Source organism: Delphinus delphis, chromosome 17 (assembly GCF_949987515.2).
Source record: "Delphinus delphis chromosome 17, mDelDel1.2, whole genome shotgun sequence".
Classification (NCBI taxonomy): Eukaryota; Metazoa; Chordata; class Mammalia; order Artiodactyla; family Delphinidae; genus Delphinus; species Delphinus delphis.
The window spans coordinates 7,893,181-7,912,739 of NC_082699.1; the positions used below are offsets into that span (position 1 = coordinate 7,893,181).

The window sequence follows — 19,559 nt, forward strand, 5'->3', positions numbered from 1 at the left end:
CATTGGAGGCACGGAGTCCTAACCACTGGACCGCCAGGGAAGTCCCCTGTTTGACTTTTATGTTGCTCACTTCCCTGATGGAAGTTTGGGTTTATATAATTCCTGTGTATTTCTCTTTTGCATGAAATATGGCATCTTAGAACACCCTCCAGGTTGCCATGTGACCTCTGCCCTCGGTGTCCTGTGACACTGGCCTGGCTCTGAGCTCGGGTTTATTCGTGATGGATAAGGCTCCCTTGTCATCACATGCGCTCTGCTCTCGCAGGGAAAATAGATAGATTATTTTCAGCTGTGGTGTTGCCGAAGGGGTTCCCACCCCGCCCCCCGAAGGAAAAGAACATTGGAGGTGTGTGTATCAGAGGAGACTGTTTAACCACACTCTCTCTCCCTTCATTTCAACCAAGCAGAATTGGGGTACAGTTTTAAACTCTCCCCAGACTATGAGGCAAGATCCCCCTTTCAGCTTTCCAGAACCTTTTAAAATGCAAAAGAATGTAGGCAACTGCCAGATGAGTTAATCAGTGACAACCACAGTAAGTGTACAGAAAGCTTGGTTCTTACAGGAGCAGTTGGCTGCTCACGGTGTTTTCATCCCCTCAGCATGTTGCCCTTGGTGTCCTCCAGTGATTCAGGGTCGCTGCCTAGGAGCTCGGGATCACCCAGGGCATCTCAGGATGGGGGGGTGGTCCCGGGCTGCACCTTCCATCCCTCCTCCTATCGTATGCTCACTCCTTGTAGGCTAGGCCTCACCCAGATGTGTGTGCCTGCCTGTGTGTGCGTGCATGTGTGTGTCAAATCAGTAGCTTGAAATAGATCTAGAGTGAGTGGGAAAATATATTTTCAAATGACTTTTTTTTTTAGTGGGTTAGTAAACATGTGGTGTCATTTACCTTTATAGACCAGCCAGGTTTTGTCTAAACTATCCCAGGATGTTTTACAATGTTAAGCAAGATACACTAGTGATCACCACACTGTGTAAAATTTGTATTACTCTCCCCTTAGTCTGCACTATACACCTCCCTGTCAAGTGGGTTGAAGTACATTTCCAAAGTTGAATTTTTCCCAGTCCCAAACAAATTACACAAAGAATTTCCATTTTCTTACTTCTGGACCTGTCTCTCTTCATTTGCTTTCCCCTTCACCTACAATAAAATTAATTAGGGAAGCATTAAAAAGATAAGGGAGAGATACACATATTTGACATAGATGTTTACTTACATGGATATGGTATGTGTGGCTCTGAATACAGATGATTTTCCTCATCCCTCTTCTGCCATATACTGTTGCTTATTTTAAGTGTTCCTGGAATGTGTACTGGCCTCCTGCTGGGCCACGCTGAGCTGCATATGGAAGGAGGGTTGCCCCAGATCTTCTCCTGGTGTCTGTGGTGGGATGAGCAGGTCAGCTGTCTTCTCACTGGGCTTATTAGTCTTAGAAGGAGTTAATTTCAAGGAGTGATATTTCAGTGTTGAATTGCAGGGTGTAAAGGTTGTTCTCTGAGGACATCGATGCCGGTGCTTTAGCGGCACAACTTACGTATAGGACAGCATACGCCTTTCGACCAATTTAGGGAAAAAAAAAAAGTGCAGAGGCAGTGCGCTTAGTATAAACTGTTAGCTGAGTCCCATTTCATTAGTTGCCTTGAAAGAAAACATATTAGCCCCAGGACTCTTACGTAGGCAAAAAACCCATCTTTATCTGAAAGGCAGCTCAGAATATCCAGACTCCTCAAAGTTGTGTAGAAATAACTGAAGTATTTCTGCAAGAGACCTGTGAAATAGGGTGTTATGTAACATAGCATTAGATATTAATATTAACTGCATTTTTTTTTGTCTTGCAAAAATGATTGTCAAGCAGAGGGACAGATGAATCTTTGAAATTAAACCACTTTCAGATGTCCTCTCTTTGACAAGTTAAAACTTGTCACTAAGGGTTATTCCTAATTCTTTGGATGAGGTCAGTATTGTTTCTTTGTGGGTCAGGAATGCCAAGACTCCCTTTCCTTAAATGTAAGATGACATACCTTTGTTTTACTTGCTTTGTAATTCTTTGGGACCCGTTGTTGATTATTCCTTCTCACGTTAATTGAGGGGAATCCCAGCTGTAGTTCCGGAGGAGCTGAGTCTGCCAGCAGGACTTGCTGCACTTGCACGTGTGCGGGGCATCACCGGGGCGCCTTGTTAATAACACGCAGACTCCGGGGCGGGAGGTTGGGTTGGGCCCAGGACCCTGCATCTCTCACCAGCTCCCGGGGAGTGCCAGTGCTTCCAGGACCCTCCTTCAAATGGCAAGGCTGCGGTCTGCAGGGAGAGAGGCAGGGAAAGAAACAAGAACAAGGTGTGCTTGGTGCTTGTGTAGCTCCTGCCCCCAGCGTGGTGGGAATAACAGGGAGGGCTGAGGGTCAGGCTGCTTCCTGGGATGAGTGGTAACAAAGGAACCGAGCCCACGAGTGGGAGGTCAGACCGCACAGCACGGCGTGGGGGTGAGGAAGGTGTGAGGAGGTGAGTGGGTGATGCGCAGGAAACTTCCCGTGCCTTGACGGACCCAGCCTGGGTGCTCGTGAAGGCTTCAGGGGCAGAGGGAAGGAAACTGGGGCGTAGAGAATGGAGAGGCTGACGGGTCTCTGAATACAAAGTGCCTTGAGACCTGCTGGAGCTTTGGGGCTCCATCCTGGGAGCTAGGGAACTGCTTTAAGGAGAGGGGACACATTTTGTGTCTTACAAGATCATTCAGTCAGCTGTGCGAGCGTGTTGAGACCGGATTCAGGAGAACCAGTCAGCCTTTAAAGTTCTGTCCTTCACGAAACCATGACGCCTGATTACATCAGAGACTATGAACTGGAGGAGGATGAAGACTTGTGAGATACTTGGGAGGAGAATCCACAGGCTGGCCAGTGGACTGAAATGCAGGACATCCTCACGGCTTTACTGGAACAGCAAGCTGCACGGAACAGGGGCCACGTCTGTTCATTCAACTCTGTATACCCAGTGTCTATTAAATGCTTTATGCAGGGTTGGCCCTCATTAAATATTTTTTAAGTGAATGAATGCTGAGAAAGATTGAGGGTGGTTTTCCATCATCTGGCTGGGTGGAAGGGGTGGGTGGAGGGAGCTTAACTGCCATGGGGAATGCTGGCGGAAAGCACAGCATTGCTTTACACAGCGAAAGATATATCTGTTCAACTAACACCAGCAAAATTGGAGGCTACCTAGTGATATAAATCGAAGCTAACTGTAAATGCATTTCTTATTTCCTTTTTTTGGTTTTATTTTTCATGTGGTGCTTGGGACTAACATAGACCTTCTGAAAGACTTCACATCCTTTTCTTCCAGTAAAAAGAATGAAAATAATGCACGAAGCCACTAAAAAAAGTAGTGGCCTCACTATTGCTGTGTAGATTTTTTTGTGTTAAAATTAAGCTTGCAAATACTTCATTAAAGAGCAATGGTAATACGGCAACTATAAGTGAAAAGGATTCTCAAATTATTCCTAAGTGTCTGAATTTTGTGTAGTTGAGAATCATTCCTAACATAATAAAAATTATTTATTAAGAAATAGAGGGCTTCCCAGGTGGTGCAGTGGTTGAGAATCCGCCCGCCGATGCAGGGGACACAGGTTCGTGCCCTGGTCAGGGAGGATCCCACATGCCGCGGAGCAGCTGGGCCCGTGAGCCGTGGCCGCTGAGCCTGCGCGTCCGGAGCCTGTCCTCCGCAACAGGAGAGGCCACAGCAGTGAGAGGCCCGCGTACCGCAAAAAAAAAAAAAAAAAAAAAAAGAAAGGAATAGAGCCTTTTCAGCAACTTTGAAGCTGGGGAGGTCCCGGCCGGCCGGGAGAAGGACGTCGAATCTCATTGTCCTCCCAGCCTTTCGACCCTCCCCCGAAGCCCCTCAATAAAATGGCTTGATTCCAAAAAAACAAAACAAAACGAAACAAAAAGAAAAAAGAAATAGAAATATATGCTGGGAGACATTACAGAAAGGAGAAATTTTATAGGTTGAAAGTATAGTTAATAACATGAAATATGATGTATGGAAAGAATACTATAAATTTCATCACAAGGGCTAGGTATGGACCTTTGAAAGAACACTAATCCCTGCGCAGGAGAAAAAATTTTTCATCAAAGAGAATTGCTACTATTTAATATGGTCTTCACCTAAGAACGTTACCTCTAGGAAGAAATCTGTAGCAGTGCTGTCCATAGAATTTTCTGCCCTGATGGAAGGGTTCCACCGGTGCACTGTCCACACGTGCACCACAGCCACCAGCTACACGGGTGTGCTGAGCACTTGAAATGCAACTTGTTCAACAGAGCAACCGAAGTTAAAATTTTATTTAGTTTTAATTTAAACAGCAACACGTGGCCAGAGGCTGCCGTGTGGGACAGCACAGCCACAGCCCCGACACATGAGCGAGGAAGAAAATGTAGCCTAGCCCGGGCTGGGGGGGTCCGGGAGGGGCATCATTTGGTCCGTGTGGCAAACCTGGAACTGACTGGTGATGAACTGATGCTGGTAACTTGGAGGCGCTTCCCGCCTCTCTCTCTGGGTCGCTGTCCGTGGGGTCAATGCCTGGGCAGACGCCCCGCCCCCTTCGGGGGCTGCTAGGGGCCGTGTGTGGGGAGTACCATCCATAGGCCTCGTGATCGAGCTGGAAGGACTCTCAGGGTGAGGAGAAGCCCAGCCACGTGGAGCCGTTTCTCTTCTGTCCATTCCCCTCTCAGCCGTGGGTCCTTCCCCCTCGCGATGTGATTTGTAGCCATGAGGGTCTAGAGGCATCTCCCGGGCTGCGCTGAGGGTGGGAGGTGTGCTTTCCCGCTGCTCCACACTCCCTTGGAAATGCTGGCACAGGCTCCACCCGGTCCCGAGAACCCTGATCAAGTAATGTCACAAACCTTAGGCTCTTGGGAGGTGGAGGAGAGACGAGTAAAGAGGACAATGCAGATCGAGCTACGGAACACTAAGGTGGTCTTAGCGTCTGCAGGGCAGCTCCCTTTTACTTGCCCCATGTGTTGGATACTTTTGAAAAAATGGACAGCACCTGGATGGCATTCTACTTCCACAACCGAATACAAAGTGGTTGAGCTGTAGGAAGTATTTTGCCCACGAAATGAAAGGTGTCCTGTGTTCACCCATCTCCTTTCTAGCTTTTCAGGTCACTGTGATACCAAATTAAAACTGGGCTACACAAATGCCGTCCTACTTTAAGCAGAGCACAGTAGTTAAGCATTGTTTATGTAACCTTTGGGAAGTCAGAACTTCACTTCAAAATCTTAATATGTATTTTTGCATGACTTATTTCTTTCACCTTGGTTTGTTGTACACCCCCTGCTTCTGTCCGCAGTTTTCTGGGTGCTGTTTACTTTTGGGGGCTGCCTACTTTGCATCCTGCTTATTTCCCAAAATATTAACCAGTAGCCTCAATGTGGTGCTAATATGTGCTTGCTTCCTTAAAGTTATCGATAGTATAAGTAAAAATTTTCTTAAAAGGAAAGTCTCTTCTGTTTGGTGGTTTCAGCAATTGTTCTAGTGACTTATCTCTGAATAAATAGGACCCCGTGTAGGCCTTTCATAGGACCCCGTCTAGGCTTCACTGGTGAGTTGCCATTTCATCTATACATTTCTCTTTCGTCTCTGGGAGTTGTTCGTCATTAAAATATTTTGTGGGAGATGTTTACTGCTCTCGTATATAAAAGGGTTTCTTCATCTGTACAATGAAGAAGGGCTTGGATTAGGAGGTCTCCAAAGTGTTGGCCGGCTCTAAATTTTCATCATTGGTTTCACAGTGAGTCTCCATGGTGTCCACGATGCTGTGAGCTGGGGTGTCTCATGGTGCCTCTCTTCACCCCTAAACACGCCCCCAAGCACCTTCTGAACTCAGAAGAGACTTGCCAGTAGGGTGCTGAGCAGAAGCATGTATTATGTCCTCGTTATAGGTGTCTATACTGTTTAGTATATAATATCACACACACAGCACTTGTCATCATGAATTACCAAGAAATATTTTGTAAAACGGTATCGTAACCTTTTATACCATAACCCATGAATCTTAATTTTTAATTAAAAGTTTCATCATTTACAGATGACTGTAACCTCCATGAGGAAAAAAGGGAACTTTGTTTTTGTTCACTGATAGATCTCTGGCAGCTGTGATCAGTGCCTGGCTCATAGTAGAGGCTCAGTAAATATATTTTGAATACATAAATGCTATTTGAGATTTAACGTGATTTTCATTTAAAGCCAAATCAAATGTAAATACAACTTGAATATTTATTTCCCAAGTGATAATGATGAGAATTATTTGGTAACACTGATAACTTGCATTTCTGCCTCTTCTTTTTAATAATCTATACCTGTGCCGTCCAGTATAGTAGCCATTGCGCCCATGTGCACCTTCTTGACTTGAAATGTGGCCAGTTGGAATTGATATACTGTAAGTGCGAACTGCCGGGTTTCAAAGACTCAGTACCAAAAAATGTAAACTGTCTCATCTCTATCGATTACATGTTGAAGTAATATGTAATTACTTGCATATATTGGTTTTATTTAAATAAAACCAATAAATAAATTGGTTTTATTGGTTAAATAAAATTTAACCAATAAGTTGGTTTTATTGGTTAAATAAAAATAATGAAAATTAATTTCACTCTCTTTGGGGCTACTTTTTAAACGTGACTCTACTAGAAAATTTTAGACAAATATGGCTTTGATTTGATGGCTCATTGGACAGTGCTGATTTAGACACAGAAAATGTAGATAGTGAATGTAGACAAGGGGGCAAACTCCAAAAAGGAATTTTAAATGAATATCTTTGATAGGAACAAAATTAAATGTTGCAGCTGTGACTTGGGAAAGTGGGCATTCAAATGGTCTTGATCAAATTAAAAAAGACAAAAATAAATTAATTAGATTAGCTCAGATCAGAAATATGAAATCCAGCTACCAGATGGATTCCTAGCATAGTCGCCAGCCAGAGTCTTGAGGTCAGAAAAGGGGCAGGAAGGCCGTGGTGGCTGCCCCAGCAGGCGTAAGTGGTGACCGGTGACACACTAAAGCCATAGTTTTTGGACTTCTCTGCCCGGACTTCACGTGACTGTGGTCGCAGCTGTGGTGGGTGACACGTTTGCTGTACCAGGTAATGCTGCCATTTTTCCTGCTGCTGGGAAATGGCCTCTTGGTGGAAGGAGCCGGGAACTGGAGACCCAACTGTCGGGTAGGATTACTCGCAGTGAGTGCTCTGTTTTGCCCCTCCCCTGGGCCTGTAGTCAAGTTCTTTTTCCCTTTCTGCTCAGCCTTATAAAGTGAGTGCCAACTCCATGCTGCCCCTCCAGGCAGTGGACCGAGCCATCTCCTCCCCCGGGCTCCTTTCCCTCTGGAGCTGGCTGGGAACACATCCAGTCCGTAGCAGTTCCTCCCCGTGACACATGCTGGGCCCTGGAGGATGAAGCCACCATTATCCTGTAAAGGCCACCCAGGACAGGCAACTAGACGTTACCTTCCTTCAGCTAATTTGAAAGGTTATTTTGGTAAGTGGTTAGTCTGCACGGCTGGTTTTAAGTTCTTATCAAGTCCATTCCCGTATTTATTTCCTTGAAAGCTAGAAGGAGCCTTGAATAAATGAGGACTGACCGCGTAGGCTTTTTAGGAGTAAATTCAATTTATAAATATTTGTTTCATTTGGCACTGGAGATTTCGACTTCTCTTTGGTTTGGGTTTTAAAGCAGCATGTCTGTAAATAAAATGGCTTTCATGCTCACCTTACTTCCACCCGCCTGACCTCTGTTTCTGGAGAAAGTAGATCAGAAAATTCACGGCACTTAGCGGCAGAGTGAGGAGACCTTTGGCTTTGGCTGACAGCTGTCGCCTGAGTACTGCCGACCTGGAGACCCTCTCAGGTGTGCTGTCTGTGGTTCTGACAGCGAGCAGGAATGTTGTTTACATACATTTCCCGGAGGCAGAGTTCTCCCCTTAATGGGGGCGTGGGTTCTGGTGGGGCTGGCTGCCTCCACCCCACTGCTACCCCAGCCGTCCCCAGTCCCGCCCCAGCCGTCCCCATTCCCGTGCTCCTGTGGACGTGTGTCAGTAGGATTTATGGCGGGGCCTGTTTGTAATATCTCTTTTGAAATTCTTCAACAAGATACTGTTTTTTTCAAGTTGGGCAGTATCACACAATGCTTCAAGTGCTTATGAAAGAGGAAAAAAAATGAGTTAAATTCCAGAGATGTTTAAGATTTTGGACATTTTTCCTATGTGAATTAGTTCTTTATTAGGTCGTTGATTTAATTAGCATTCAACAAAAACACTTTCCTGTCTTGATTGTGGAAACATTCTTTAAGTTGGTTATTTTCATCTGACACAGAAGCTGTTAGCAAGTGTTTGCATAAAGCGCAGAGCAGTAGTTAGTCTACACGGTGTGCTGTAAACAGGGGATGCCTACGGGCAGGCCTGCCCACCTTTCCGCCTACCTGCTCCGGTCTGCCTTGTCCCAGAAGAGGTCAAGGCGAGGGTGAGGGCTGCATGGACATTTTGAACTTCATTCTGTTAAAAGTTTCAGTTTTGACCAGTTTGGGGGAAGTGTTTCTGTCTCTGCTGATGAGAATGGTCATCGTCTAGAAACTGTCCATCCAGCTAGAGTTTGTCCGCGTGGTCGCATGGCTCCTGGTCCATCCCCAGAGCCCAGGGCCCTCGGGTGGATGAGGGACCCGTGATGGGACTTGCTCTGGCAGGGGGGAGGGGGGGCGGGCGTGTGTTGCTGGAGAACGAAAGCCTGGCGTGTTCCTGCCGTCAGACGGACGTAAGGAAATGATGAGTTACCGCTCCGCTCGCCAGCGTGCCTGCCAGCATCCTTGCCTCCGCCGCTTTCTCCTTCGACGCCTCTGTTTGCCGTTCTGTAGTTGGTTGTATGTGGGCCGTAAATATCCAATTTGTACGAAATGACTGATTTTGGTATTTGTATAATCCTCTAGTCAATTTAACTAAGTTGAGCTTTTCACAGCCCTCGGTGCTCTGGCTGCTCATCTGATTACACCGCTCAGGGGAATAAGGTTAAGGGCGGGCTGTTGGTAACCAGAGCATTTCCAGGGCTTTCGTGCAGCAGATGGGCTGCTTGGCGACATTCATACATCTGCTGGCCTGCTGTGGCAGCTGCTGCCGCTTCATGTTGTGTTCTTTTGTTCTGTTCCATCCAAGAATGGAACGTGAGGAAGTGGAGTGAATGGATTAATTTAAGGTTAAGGTTAGTGTTTTGCTTGCTTTCTAAGTAACCGATCATAATAATGCTTCTGGTAGAAGCTAATGAGTTTCTCTTAAAGTGAACTAGATTTATAAAATACAGCTCAGTGAGGGGGCTAGATCAGTATTGTCGATGGAGACCAAATTCACATGCGTACAATGCCGGCAGTTTTTATCATTTGTTCCTAATTCTTTGTTTTCTTCCTCCCTCTTCCCCACCTCCCGCTCCCCTTCTAGGACCTCTATCCAGATTTGCCTGACACTGCAGGGTCCAAGAGAATTAGAGAAATATGGAGTGACGTGAAGAAGATTAGTCAAGGATTATAGGCTCTGAGGACAAACCCTCAGTGAAGTGAAGCACAGACAAGCTCCTGAGCGCTGGTCTGGAGGAGCCGTGTGTTGGGAGAAGATGGCGGATCCAGGAATGATGAGTCTTTTCGGCGAGGACGGGAATATTTTCAGCGAAGGCCTCGAAAGCCTGGGAGAATGTGGTTACCCTGAAAATCCCGTGAATCCCATGGGTCAACAGATGCCGATAGACCAAGGCTTTGCCTCCTTACAGCCGTCCCTCCACCATCCCTCCGCGAATCAGAATCAAACCAAGTTGACCCACTTCGATCACTATAATCAGTACGAGCAGCAAAAGATGCATCTGATGGACCAGCCGAACAGAATGATGAGCAATGCCCCTGGGAACGGACTGGCGTCTCCCCACTCGCAGTACCACACCCCGCCCGTCCCCCAGGTCCCCCACGGGGCTGGCGGCGGTGGTGGCGGCGGCGGCGGTGGCAGCGGCGGCGGCGGCGGCGGCCAGATGGGTGTCTACCCCGGCCTGCCGAACGAGCGGCATGGGGGGCAGTCTTTCGTGGACGGCGGCTCCATGTGGGCTCCCCGGGCTGTGCAGGTGCCGGACCAGATCCGAGCCCCCTACCAGCCGCCACCGCCACAGCCCCAGGCGGCCCCGTCGGGGCCCCCCGCGCAGGGTCACCCCCCGCACCTGCAGCAGCTGGGCGGCTACCTGGCGCGCGGGGACTTCTCCATGCAGCAGCACGGGCAGCCGCAGCCGAGGATGGGCCAGTTTCCCCCGGGCCAGGAGGGCCTCGGTCAGGGAAGCCCCTTCATCGCCGGCCCCGGCCACCTGTCGCACGTGCCCCCGCAGAGCCCCGGGGTGGCGCCGAGCCTGCGCCACGCGGTGCAGCCCTTCCACCACCATCCCCCCGCCGCTCTCCACGGGGAGCCCGTAGCCCACAGCCCCCGGTTCTCCCCCAACCCTCCCCCGCAAGGGGCCGTGAGGCCGCAGACCCTCACCTTTAGTTCTCGGAGCCAGACCGTCCCCTCACCTACTATAAACAACTCAGGGCAGTATTCTCGCTATCCTTACAGTAACCTAAATCAGGGATTAGTTAACAATACAGGGATGAATCAGAATCTAGGCCTTACAAATAATACTCCAATGAACCAGTCCGTCCCAAGATACCCCAACGCTGTAGGATTCCCATCGAACAGTGGCCAAGGACTCATGCACCAGCAGCCTATCCACCCCAGCGGCTCCCTTAACCAAATGAACACGCAAACTATGCACCCTTCGCAGCCTCAGGGAACTTACGCCTCTCCGCCTCCCATGTCACCCATGAAAGCAATGAGTAACCCGGCGGGCACCCCTCCTCCGCAAGTCCGGCCCGGAAGTGCCGGGATCCCGATGGAAGTCGGCAGTTACCCAAATATGCCTCACCCGCAGCCGTCTCACCAGCCCCCTGGCGCCATGGGGATCGGACAGAGGAACATGGGCCCCAGGAACATGCAACCGTCCCGTCCGTTTATGGGCATGTCCCCGGCGCCGAGGGAGCTGGCCGGGCACCTGAGAGCCAACGGTTGTCCCGGCGTCGGCCTCACAGACCCGCAGGCGATCCAGGACCGGCTGCTCCCTGGCCAGCAGCACCCCGGGCAGCCGCCGGCCTTCCAGCAGTTGCCAAGCTGCCCTCCGCTGCAGCCCCATCCGGGCCTGCACCACCAGGCTTCGCCCCCGCCCTCGCACCACCAGCCTTGGGCACAGCTCCACCCCTCGCCCCAGAGCGCCCCGCAGAAAGTGCCTGTGCCGCAGGTAAGGGGGCGTGGCCCTGCCCGCTCTGCCGCGTGGGGCGCAGGCGCGAGGAGCCTGACGCGCAGGGCTCCCTCTCAGCCTCGCCAGACGTTGCTTCGTCCCGAGGTCCTTGAGTTCTGCCGTGTAAGCTGCCCAGCATCTCACTTGTTTTCTGTTTCTCTCTCTCTCTCTCTCTCTTTTACTTTATTTATTTTTTTTACTCTCTCACTGTTGGCTTGTGTATTTATTCACGTTTTCAAAAAGTCGTGACTCCTCCCGTCCCAGGGGTTGTGCTGGAGCTGAGGGTGCGTAGAAAACTAAGCCTGGGTCCTGCCTGCAAGGAGCTCTGTTCTCACTGCCAGCAGTGAGACGGACATTGGATCTAAACTGTTTTTTCCTTCCCTTTATTCTTCTATGCTGTGCTCGCTCTCTCCCTCCCTCCCGCTCTCTCTTTCTCTCTCTCTGATTTAAAAACACACAGAAACTTGGTTTCCAGCAACGTTTTATATTTTTGTGATGGTCCCTCCCACATCTTTTAGAAAATTATTATTTTTCCCTTGGGAAGCTACAAAATATGTTCTTCTGTAATACTTATTGGACCAGTTGTTGAATGTTAGTGTTAACTTGCACACTGTAGAAAATCACAGTAAATGATAGGCCACACAAAGCGGTCTCTGAGAGATCTGGATACCTAGTACTAAAAGCAGAAGTATTCCTTTTCGTATGCTGGGATTTTATCCGACAGAATTTATAAGCAGACAGATTTAGGTTTTAAGCTCTAGTACTCCCGTACACATCTTTCCATTATAAATGTTGGCGTTTGTGCTCTAGCTCTAGGAAAAATAATGTCTGTCTAGATTATTCAGAGTGCTATTCAGAAATATGCACTGATCTTCCACTACGATTGCAACCCTGTACGTGGATGGCACAGTGTGATCTTTAGAGCTGTAAGGCACAATGCTTGTTCCTAATGAACCTGTAATCAATTTGGGGAAACATGACCAATACGTGAAAGTATAAAGTATAGTAAAAGACCATGCAGGGTTATGTGACAGGTGTTCAGAGAGAGGCAGCACCTGGGGTACTTGGAATCTGGCTAGGACATAGCCAGGGATGTGAACCGAGGATGGCATTTCAGGTTAGGGGATGGTTCCTTAGAGGGGGCACGGGACGATGAATTCGCTGCAGGGCAGGGCCAGGTGGTAGAGGTCTGATCTTCTGTTGTAAAGGATTTGGACTTCATTGGGGAGCCAGTGATATCAAACTAGACAGTGCGCGGGGATAGCCAGGGAACCAGAAGATGAACTGTGAGCCTGTGGTCCAGGCCTGTGAGGACAGTTTGGTCCGGGGACCCGGGATTGGGGAATGGGAACAGAAGGGAATGAAACTATGTGCAAGTAAAAGGGTCGGGTCAGGAAACAAAGCCCTCTGGGGCATCCTGGGTGGAGAGGCATTTAGATTGGAGATCAGAAGCTTCAGGCCTGGTGGGACTGGGGAAGTGGAGGCCAGGAAAGTCTCCTGGGGACCTCAGGACACAGGACTCGTTGGGGTTTCGGGAAGGCTGCCCTCACAGGTCCGGCAGACTTGGAGATTCTCAGGAGGAGCCCCGAGGTCAGCGGGGACCACGTGGGCCTCAGCCACCGGGCCTGCGCTGCCCGGGAGAGAGCCGCTTCCCTCCTGGGGAGCCTCATCTGCAGTGATGGGAGCGGGCTCCTGAGACTGTGGACAGCGTGGAGGGGGATGAGAAAGGGCGTCTTACCAGCTGCTGGGGCCTCGGCCCACCTGGATGGCTCCTAGGGCAGAAATGAACATGACTTAGTTTCCAGGGATTATTCTTTTCTTGCTCCTTGGGAGTTTCTTACTAAACATGGGATCTTTTCAGAGCAGTGGTCCTCAGACTTCTGCTGGTCCCAGCATCTTCTCTCCTCCCTGGAGGACAAGCACAGTTTGAAGGAGACCCCCTGTGACTATAATCCCATCCTTGGTTGGGAATCGTTGGTCTCCTCCAGCGTTTCTTAGTTTTAAGAGCACAGATTTCTCAACGGGTGTTTCAGAGGACGAGTGTGAGTAGGCGGACTCTGGGTCCTTGAGCGCTGGGGGACACCAAGTGTATTTCCCTTTTTCTCCAGCTCCATTTTCTCGAGCGTGCCATCGCAGGCACACTTGGAACGGTTTAAGGGGTGCAAACAAGTACACTTGAGGTATCTTTATAAGTTCAGTTGCATGTTTTAAACGTTTCTCACGGTATTTGCTTTCTTATTTCTGCTCACCTTTGCATCCGCTTCAGCTTTTGAAGCACTCAGTTCTGCACATCATACTAGGGAGGTATAAAGTCTTGAGAAGAGCACAGACTTTGAAATCAGCAAAGTGTTTGAAGTCCAGGTCTGCTGCTTACTAGCTTGGTGGCTTCAGGCAGCTTGACCTCTCTGAACCTCAGATTCGTCATCAGTACAACAGGAAAAATAGTACCCATCTCAAAAGGGGTTGAGATTAATTAGGGTAATATACTCACATCAAGTGAGTGTGATCTCTAGCCGGTGGTGCATACTTAAGTGTGAATTCTCCTCTAGGTTTTAGTTTCTGATCTCCTGCAATGCGAACCTTACTTTATAATTCATGTCATTTCAGATGTACTAAATACAATGTAAAATTACTTTTATTTTTAAGGAACAGGTTGCATATTATGAAATATAGCCTTAGTTGTGACACATGAAATTTGACTTGTGGAAATATTACCCGCCTTTTTGCCCGTGTTGCTGGGTGTGGTGAGGATAATGAGGTAGGTTCAAAATGCTGTTACAGAATCCTAAACGCCTCGCTCTCCCTGGGACTGACTCACGTGCTACTCTAGCAAATAATCTATTATTATTGTTTTGCTTTAGAACTACTAAAATTATTTTGCATTTCATGTATGACCGGATGGTGGTTTGAAACCATGCTGTGCAGCAGGGAAATCACCAGATTAAGTTGAAATATTGATGTTTTTTTTTTTTGTTTTTTTTTTTGCGGTACGTGGGCCTCTCACTGTTGTGGCCTCTCCCGTTGCGGAGCACAGGCTCCAGACGCGCAGGCTCAGCGGCCATGGCTCAGGGGCCCAGCCACTCCGCGGCATGTGGGATCTTCCCGGACTGGGGCATGAACCCGTATCCCCTGCATCGGCAGGCAGACTCTCAACCACTGCACCACCAGGGAAGCCCGCTTGTTGACTTTTTTATCTTGAGTTATTACTTTGAAAAAAAAATAGAAGTTATGCTTTTTAGGTGTTTCATGGGTAGCGAACAGATATTTTCTAAATTCTATCGCATGTTAAAGTATCTTTGAAGATAAGTTTAACTTTATATTAAAGAGTCAGCAAAGAAAAATATTAGAACCGAGGCCAGAGTTCATCAGGCCACATGTTCATTGTCTGGACACAGTCTTTAATGGAAGCTCCAGACGAGCCTGATGATTTGATAAAAATTTACAACGAAGGAGAAAACCTAGCTTCTGTGTCAACAGCCGATTAGGATAGTGGTTCTCCTTTTCATTCTCAGACCTGTTTTTCTATCTATCCATCCATCCATCCATCATTAAATAATTTATTATATTTTAATTTTTTCTTCCAGTTTTACTGAGATACAGTCGACGTATAGCCCTGTATAAAGTGTATAAGGGCCACAGCATAATGATTTGATTTACCTACATCATGAAGTGATTGTCACAGTAACTTCAGTGGACACCCATCATCTAAGCACAAAAAGAAAGAAATAGAAAAAAACATTTCTTGTGATGAGAACTTTTAGGATCTCCTCTCTTAACAGCTTTTGTCTGTAACATACAGCAGTGTTCGTTATACTTACGACGCTGCATGCTCCACCCCTGGTACTTACTTATCTTACAACTGGAAGTCTGTACCTTTCGACCACCTTCCTCCAGTTCGCCCTCCGCCAGCCCCTGCCTCTGGTAATCACAGATCTCATCTCTTTTTCTGTGAATTTTTTGTTTGTATTTGAAGTATAATTGACCTACAACACTGTGTTAGTTCCTGTTACACAACACAGTGCTTTGATATTTCTATACCTTTTAAACTGGTCACCACAGTGAGTCTAGTTACGATATGTCACCATACAAAGATATTACATAATTGTGGACTCCATTCCCCACACTGTGCATTTCACACCTGTGACTCATTTGTCTTGTAACTGAAAGTTTGTACCTCTTAACCTCCCTCACCTATTTCTCTTCTCCTCAACCCCCTCCCCTCCAGCAGACACCTGTTTGTTTTCTGTATCTGTGACCCTGTTTCTGTTTAGTTATGTTTGTTCACTTGTTTTGCTTTTCCAGGTCCCACATGTAAGTGGAGTCATACAGTGTTTGTCTTTCTCTGCATCTCAGACCCTTTTATGCTCCTAAAAATTACTGGTGACTCCAAAGATCCTTTGTTTATGTGGACTTTATGTGTTGGTATTTGTTGTCTTAGAAATTTAAACTGAGGACAGTTTGAAATATTTGTTACTCGTTTTTAAAATCAGTAAAAATAATAAACCATCATGCGTTAACGTACATCACATTTTTAACCGAAAAGCAGCTGTTTTCTAAGACAACAGAACATTAACGGCGTTGTTTTACATTTTCCGAAGTGTTGGATTCTCATAGCCACTTCTGCGTGCAGTCTGCAGGAGCCTCTGGCCAAGCCCGTGCACGCCTGGAGAGAAGGCGAGTGAGAGGCGGAGAACATCTCAGGGTCCTTATGAAAAAACGGTCCTGACCTCGCAGGTCCCGCACCCTGAGAGCCACCGGTGTGGGGGCAGGAGCGTAGGTCTCGGAGCCTGCAGTTCCTGAGCCAGAGAATCAGCAGCTGGTTTCTCACCCCACGACCTCGGGCAGGTTCCTTAACCTCAGGGCCCTGGCTGCATTCTCTCCAAAATGAGGGACGATACACCTTCCTGGTTAGAGCCATAGAGAGATTAGCAATGACGTCTCTCAGAATTTAACATGATGTCAGACACGCGGTGGGCACTCACAAATGATCCGTTATCATCGGGCAGATGTTTACAGTTGCTTGTCGCAGAGTTTAGGAAATAATCTCAAGCACTTGTTCCAGTGTTAAGTACGGTCAGAGTTGTTGCACTTCCTTCCCTTGGCTTCTGGGAGCAGTTAGCAGACCTTGAGGCTTCACCTTCTGCTCCCTGGGAGAGAGGAAGGGCCGGTCGGGGCAGAGGTGGTGCAGGAAGCCCCTGGAAGGCGCAACACGGAGGTGAGCTCGCGTGCTTGGGGGCAGCGCCGGGTCCAGCGTGGGTGGGCGTGCCGGGGCAGGCGACAGCTCTGCTGAGCTGTGGAGCATCAGTTGAGTTGAGAGGAGGACGCACAAGGGTGGAGGAGGAGAGAGTTTAAGGATTGGCAACCGTGAGGGTGAAGAGAGTGCGCCTGTGTCCCTGGCATGTGGGGCCGGGGCCTGGGGGACCCCTCTGCAGGACGCTCCTACCAGGCCCCGGGTCCACGGGTGCACTGGGAGGACCTGGCGGGAGCCGGCACCGTCCTCGGCAGCAGGAAGGGAGCAGAGAACGGAGCCAGGTGGACGCCAGCAAGGACCACCTGGAAGGAGAGCGCAGCACGTCGTTTTGTTTGTTTGAAGAGCTTGTCTAAGGAAGACTGGTTACTTGGGTTGTCCTTCGAGGTTCCAGGGGAGTTTCTGAGTTTCTGAATAACTCATCCTGCTTTTAGGCCTACACAGGTGTAGGTACCTTCACAGATTACGCTCACAGACGGGCAGATCCTGGTGGGATTTTTAGGATCTGCAATATTGTGTCCTTGGATTAAGTGTATGTTGGGTGTATTTATGTGTGCTCCCCTCATTAAATACAATCATGGTGAAGCAGGACAGAGCAGAAAGCATTTTCAAAGGATCACTAAGACTGAGGTGGTGGATAGTAATTTCTGTGTCCTAATTTTCCCCTGGAGATTAAAATAAAACAGATCCAGAAGAATCAGTGGTGCAGTTTCTCCAGTCCTCTGTCTTTCCGTGATGTGTTACGAATATCGTTAAACAATAGCCTTTCTGGGAAACCTTTTCCCGGTAAATCTCAAGTAGAGAAATCCTCTCGGTTCACCCGGTAAATACAGAATTGCAGACACGAGCAGAGTAACTGCAACTACTAAATACATTTTTATGGAAAAAATAGGCACGCATCTTATGCCTCATTTATGCAAACTGTGCTCAGAAGTAGAGGAAAGGGCCTTTTGAATCGTATCTCTCTGAATACTACTCCGGACGGACTTATACTTTCACACCCCTAAAGACGTCTGGTGGAGATGGGGAAACGGATCATCTCTGAAGAAAACCCAGTTTGGACCTAAGTGGCTCCCAGGGGCTGTGGTGAGTGTGCCCACGTTCAGGGACAGGCACCCATGGTTAGACCTGCTTGGAGCAGCTGCCCTGCAGCACTGTTAGGGGGAGCCCTGCTCTCCCACGTGCCGGCCTTCAGGACATCGTGGGTTAAGGCCGCCTGCCCCTCCCCGATTGCTCTCGACTTCCCTGGTCCATGAGGCGCTCCCAGAGCCTCCTGTTGTTCCCAAAGACTGAAGATGTCTCTTCTGACCACCTCTGTTCATATATATTACCGCTCAGTGAGCACTGCCCGGCATTTCCCTCGAGCATAGCTGGTTTATCCAGAGGGCAGCGTTTCGGTGGGTTAAAATGGAAAACGCCAAGTGTAGACTTAGAGCAAAGAAAAGCAGTCTACTCCATCTGTCCTTTCACCCCACAGTCTGAAAGCATGAAATGAGCCGAATACTAAATGTTAGCCTCGCGTCTTAGTGGCTTTTATTTTGTAAAAGGGTATTGCTTCCTGGGACTGTCAAAAAATGTTGTAGGTAATAAGAAGTTCGTCTTTAAATTTACTTTCAAAGCCTGCATGTTAACCATCTGCTAGGTGTCCCAAGTAGCCAGTGGGTTTTCTTAACTTTTAAGAAGCCACTTTTAGATACTGCTTTTTAGTCTTGTAACTTGTTTGCCTTCATTCAGCTCCATTAAAGAAACATTTATCGAGTGCCTGTTATGTGCTGTGCACTGTGTTAAGGACAGAGATTGGCGGTGTGCTGGAAGCTGGGGAGGAGGTCAAGGCCTTCACTGAGATGGACAGGGAATTTTGTTATTTAGGTATGACCTGACCTTCATTTCTTTGTTTACCTACTATGTTGTAGACCAGTGCTGTCCAACTGAAATATAATGGGAGCAGTGAATGCAAGGCACATGTGTTACTTTAAATTTTCTAGTAGCCACATTAAAAAAAAAAAAGAAACCACGCATTAGTATCGTATATTTAATTAACCAAATATATCCAGGATATTCCACCACATAATCAGAATAAAAAGACATTTTACACAGCTGTTTGAGATCCGGTGTGTACTTACAGGCAGAGCCCTTCTGCATTTGTATCTGCATAAGGCAAGCCAGTAGCCCCATGTGGCTGGTGGCTGCCATATTGGACAGTGCAGAGCTACACTCTTTCCATAGCCGTTGCTTCTAATTCTTTTGGAAAACAAGTCAGAGTGTAAGCAAGACTAATGCACATATAAATAAATTTAAAATTGTTTAATGACAACAGTCAACCTGCAGCACAGGTGTTAGCACCCTCATTGTAAGGTTGGAAACTTAGTAGCATTTTTTAATATATGAACAATACATGTATTGTTGGAGGGGTGTGTGTGTATAGTATCAGTATCAGTTCCTGAAAAGATAGATTATCAAAGTGAAATTTCATTTGTTTAGATTTCAAAGAAGGCTGTCTATTTTCTTGTGGGGAAAAAAATAACATTTTTCTCAGAAAGGTGGATTACAGCCATTTAGTTTCAAGTGGTTTTTGGATCCTTTTAGTAGTTATTCACACACACACACACACACACACACACCCAGCACACACACACACACACACACACACACACACAGCGCTCAACCTTTCTTTGCCCCTCTGTCTCTGATGCTTGTTTCTTTATGAGACTGGTCCTCCAAGGATGAGGGAGAAAGCCTTCATTTTCACTCTTACACATGCACTGCCACGTGCCCCTGCTGGCCCCCTCCACTCTTTTTCCTTTCACCTGTTTATTCTCTGCTGCCTTTTCTTCTTCGTTTTATCAGTTGTTCAGAAAGGCAGTCTCTGGCACTGCAGAGCGATAATTGGCCGGGAGAGGAGAATTGGGAAAAGGCTCAGGGGGACAGTTAAGGGAAAAGCATCGCTGGACCTAACTTGGAGAATTTATCTTAATCTTGCTAT

The 19,559-nt window shown here is 47.8% G+C and overlaps 1 protein-coding gene across 3 annotated transcripts in view; it reads left to right on the forward strand.

Moving 5' to 3' along the window:
• CHD7 (chromodomain helicase DNA binding protein 7) overlaps nucleotides 1-19,559 on the forward strand; it is a 178,219-nt gene that overhangs the window by 49,254 nt on the left and 109,406 nt on the right. For all 3 annotated transcript variants that reach the window (XM_059994689.1, XM_059994690.1, XM_059994692.1), the window contains exon 2: nucleotides 9,465-11,328. In XM_059994689.1, the coding sequence (XP_059850672.1) occupies nucleotides 9,637-11,328 (1,692 nt within the window). In that variant the 5' untranslated portion in view covers nucleotides 9,465-9,636. The remainder of the gene's footprint in view (nucleotides 1-9,464; nucleotides 11,329-19,559) is intronic.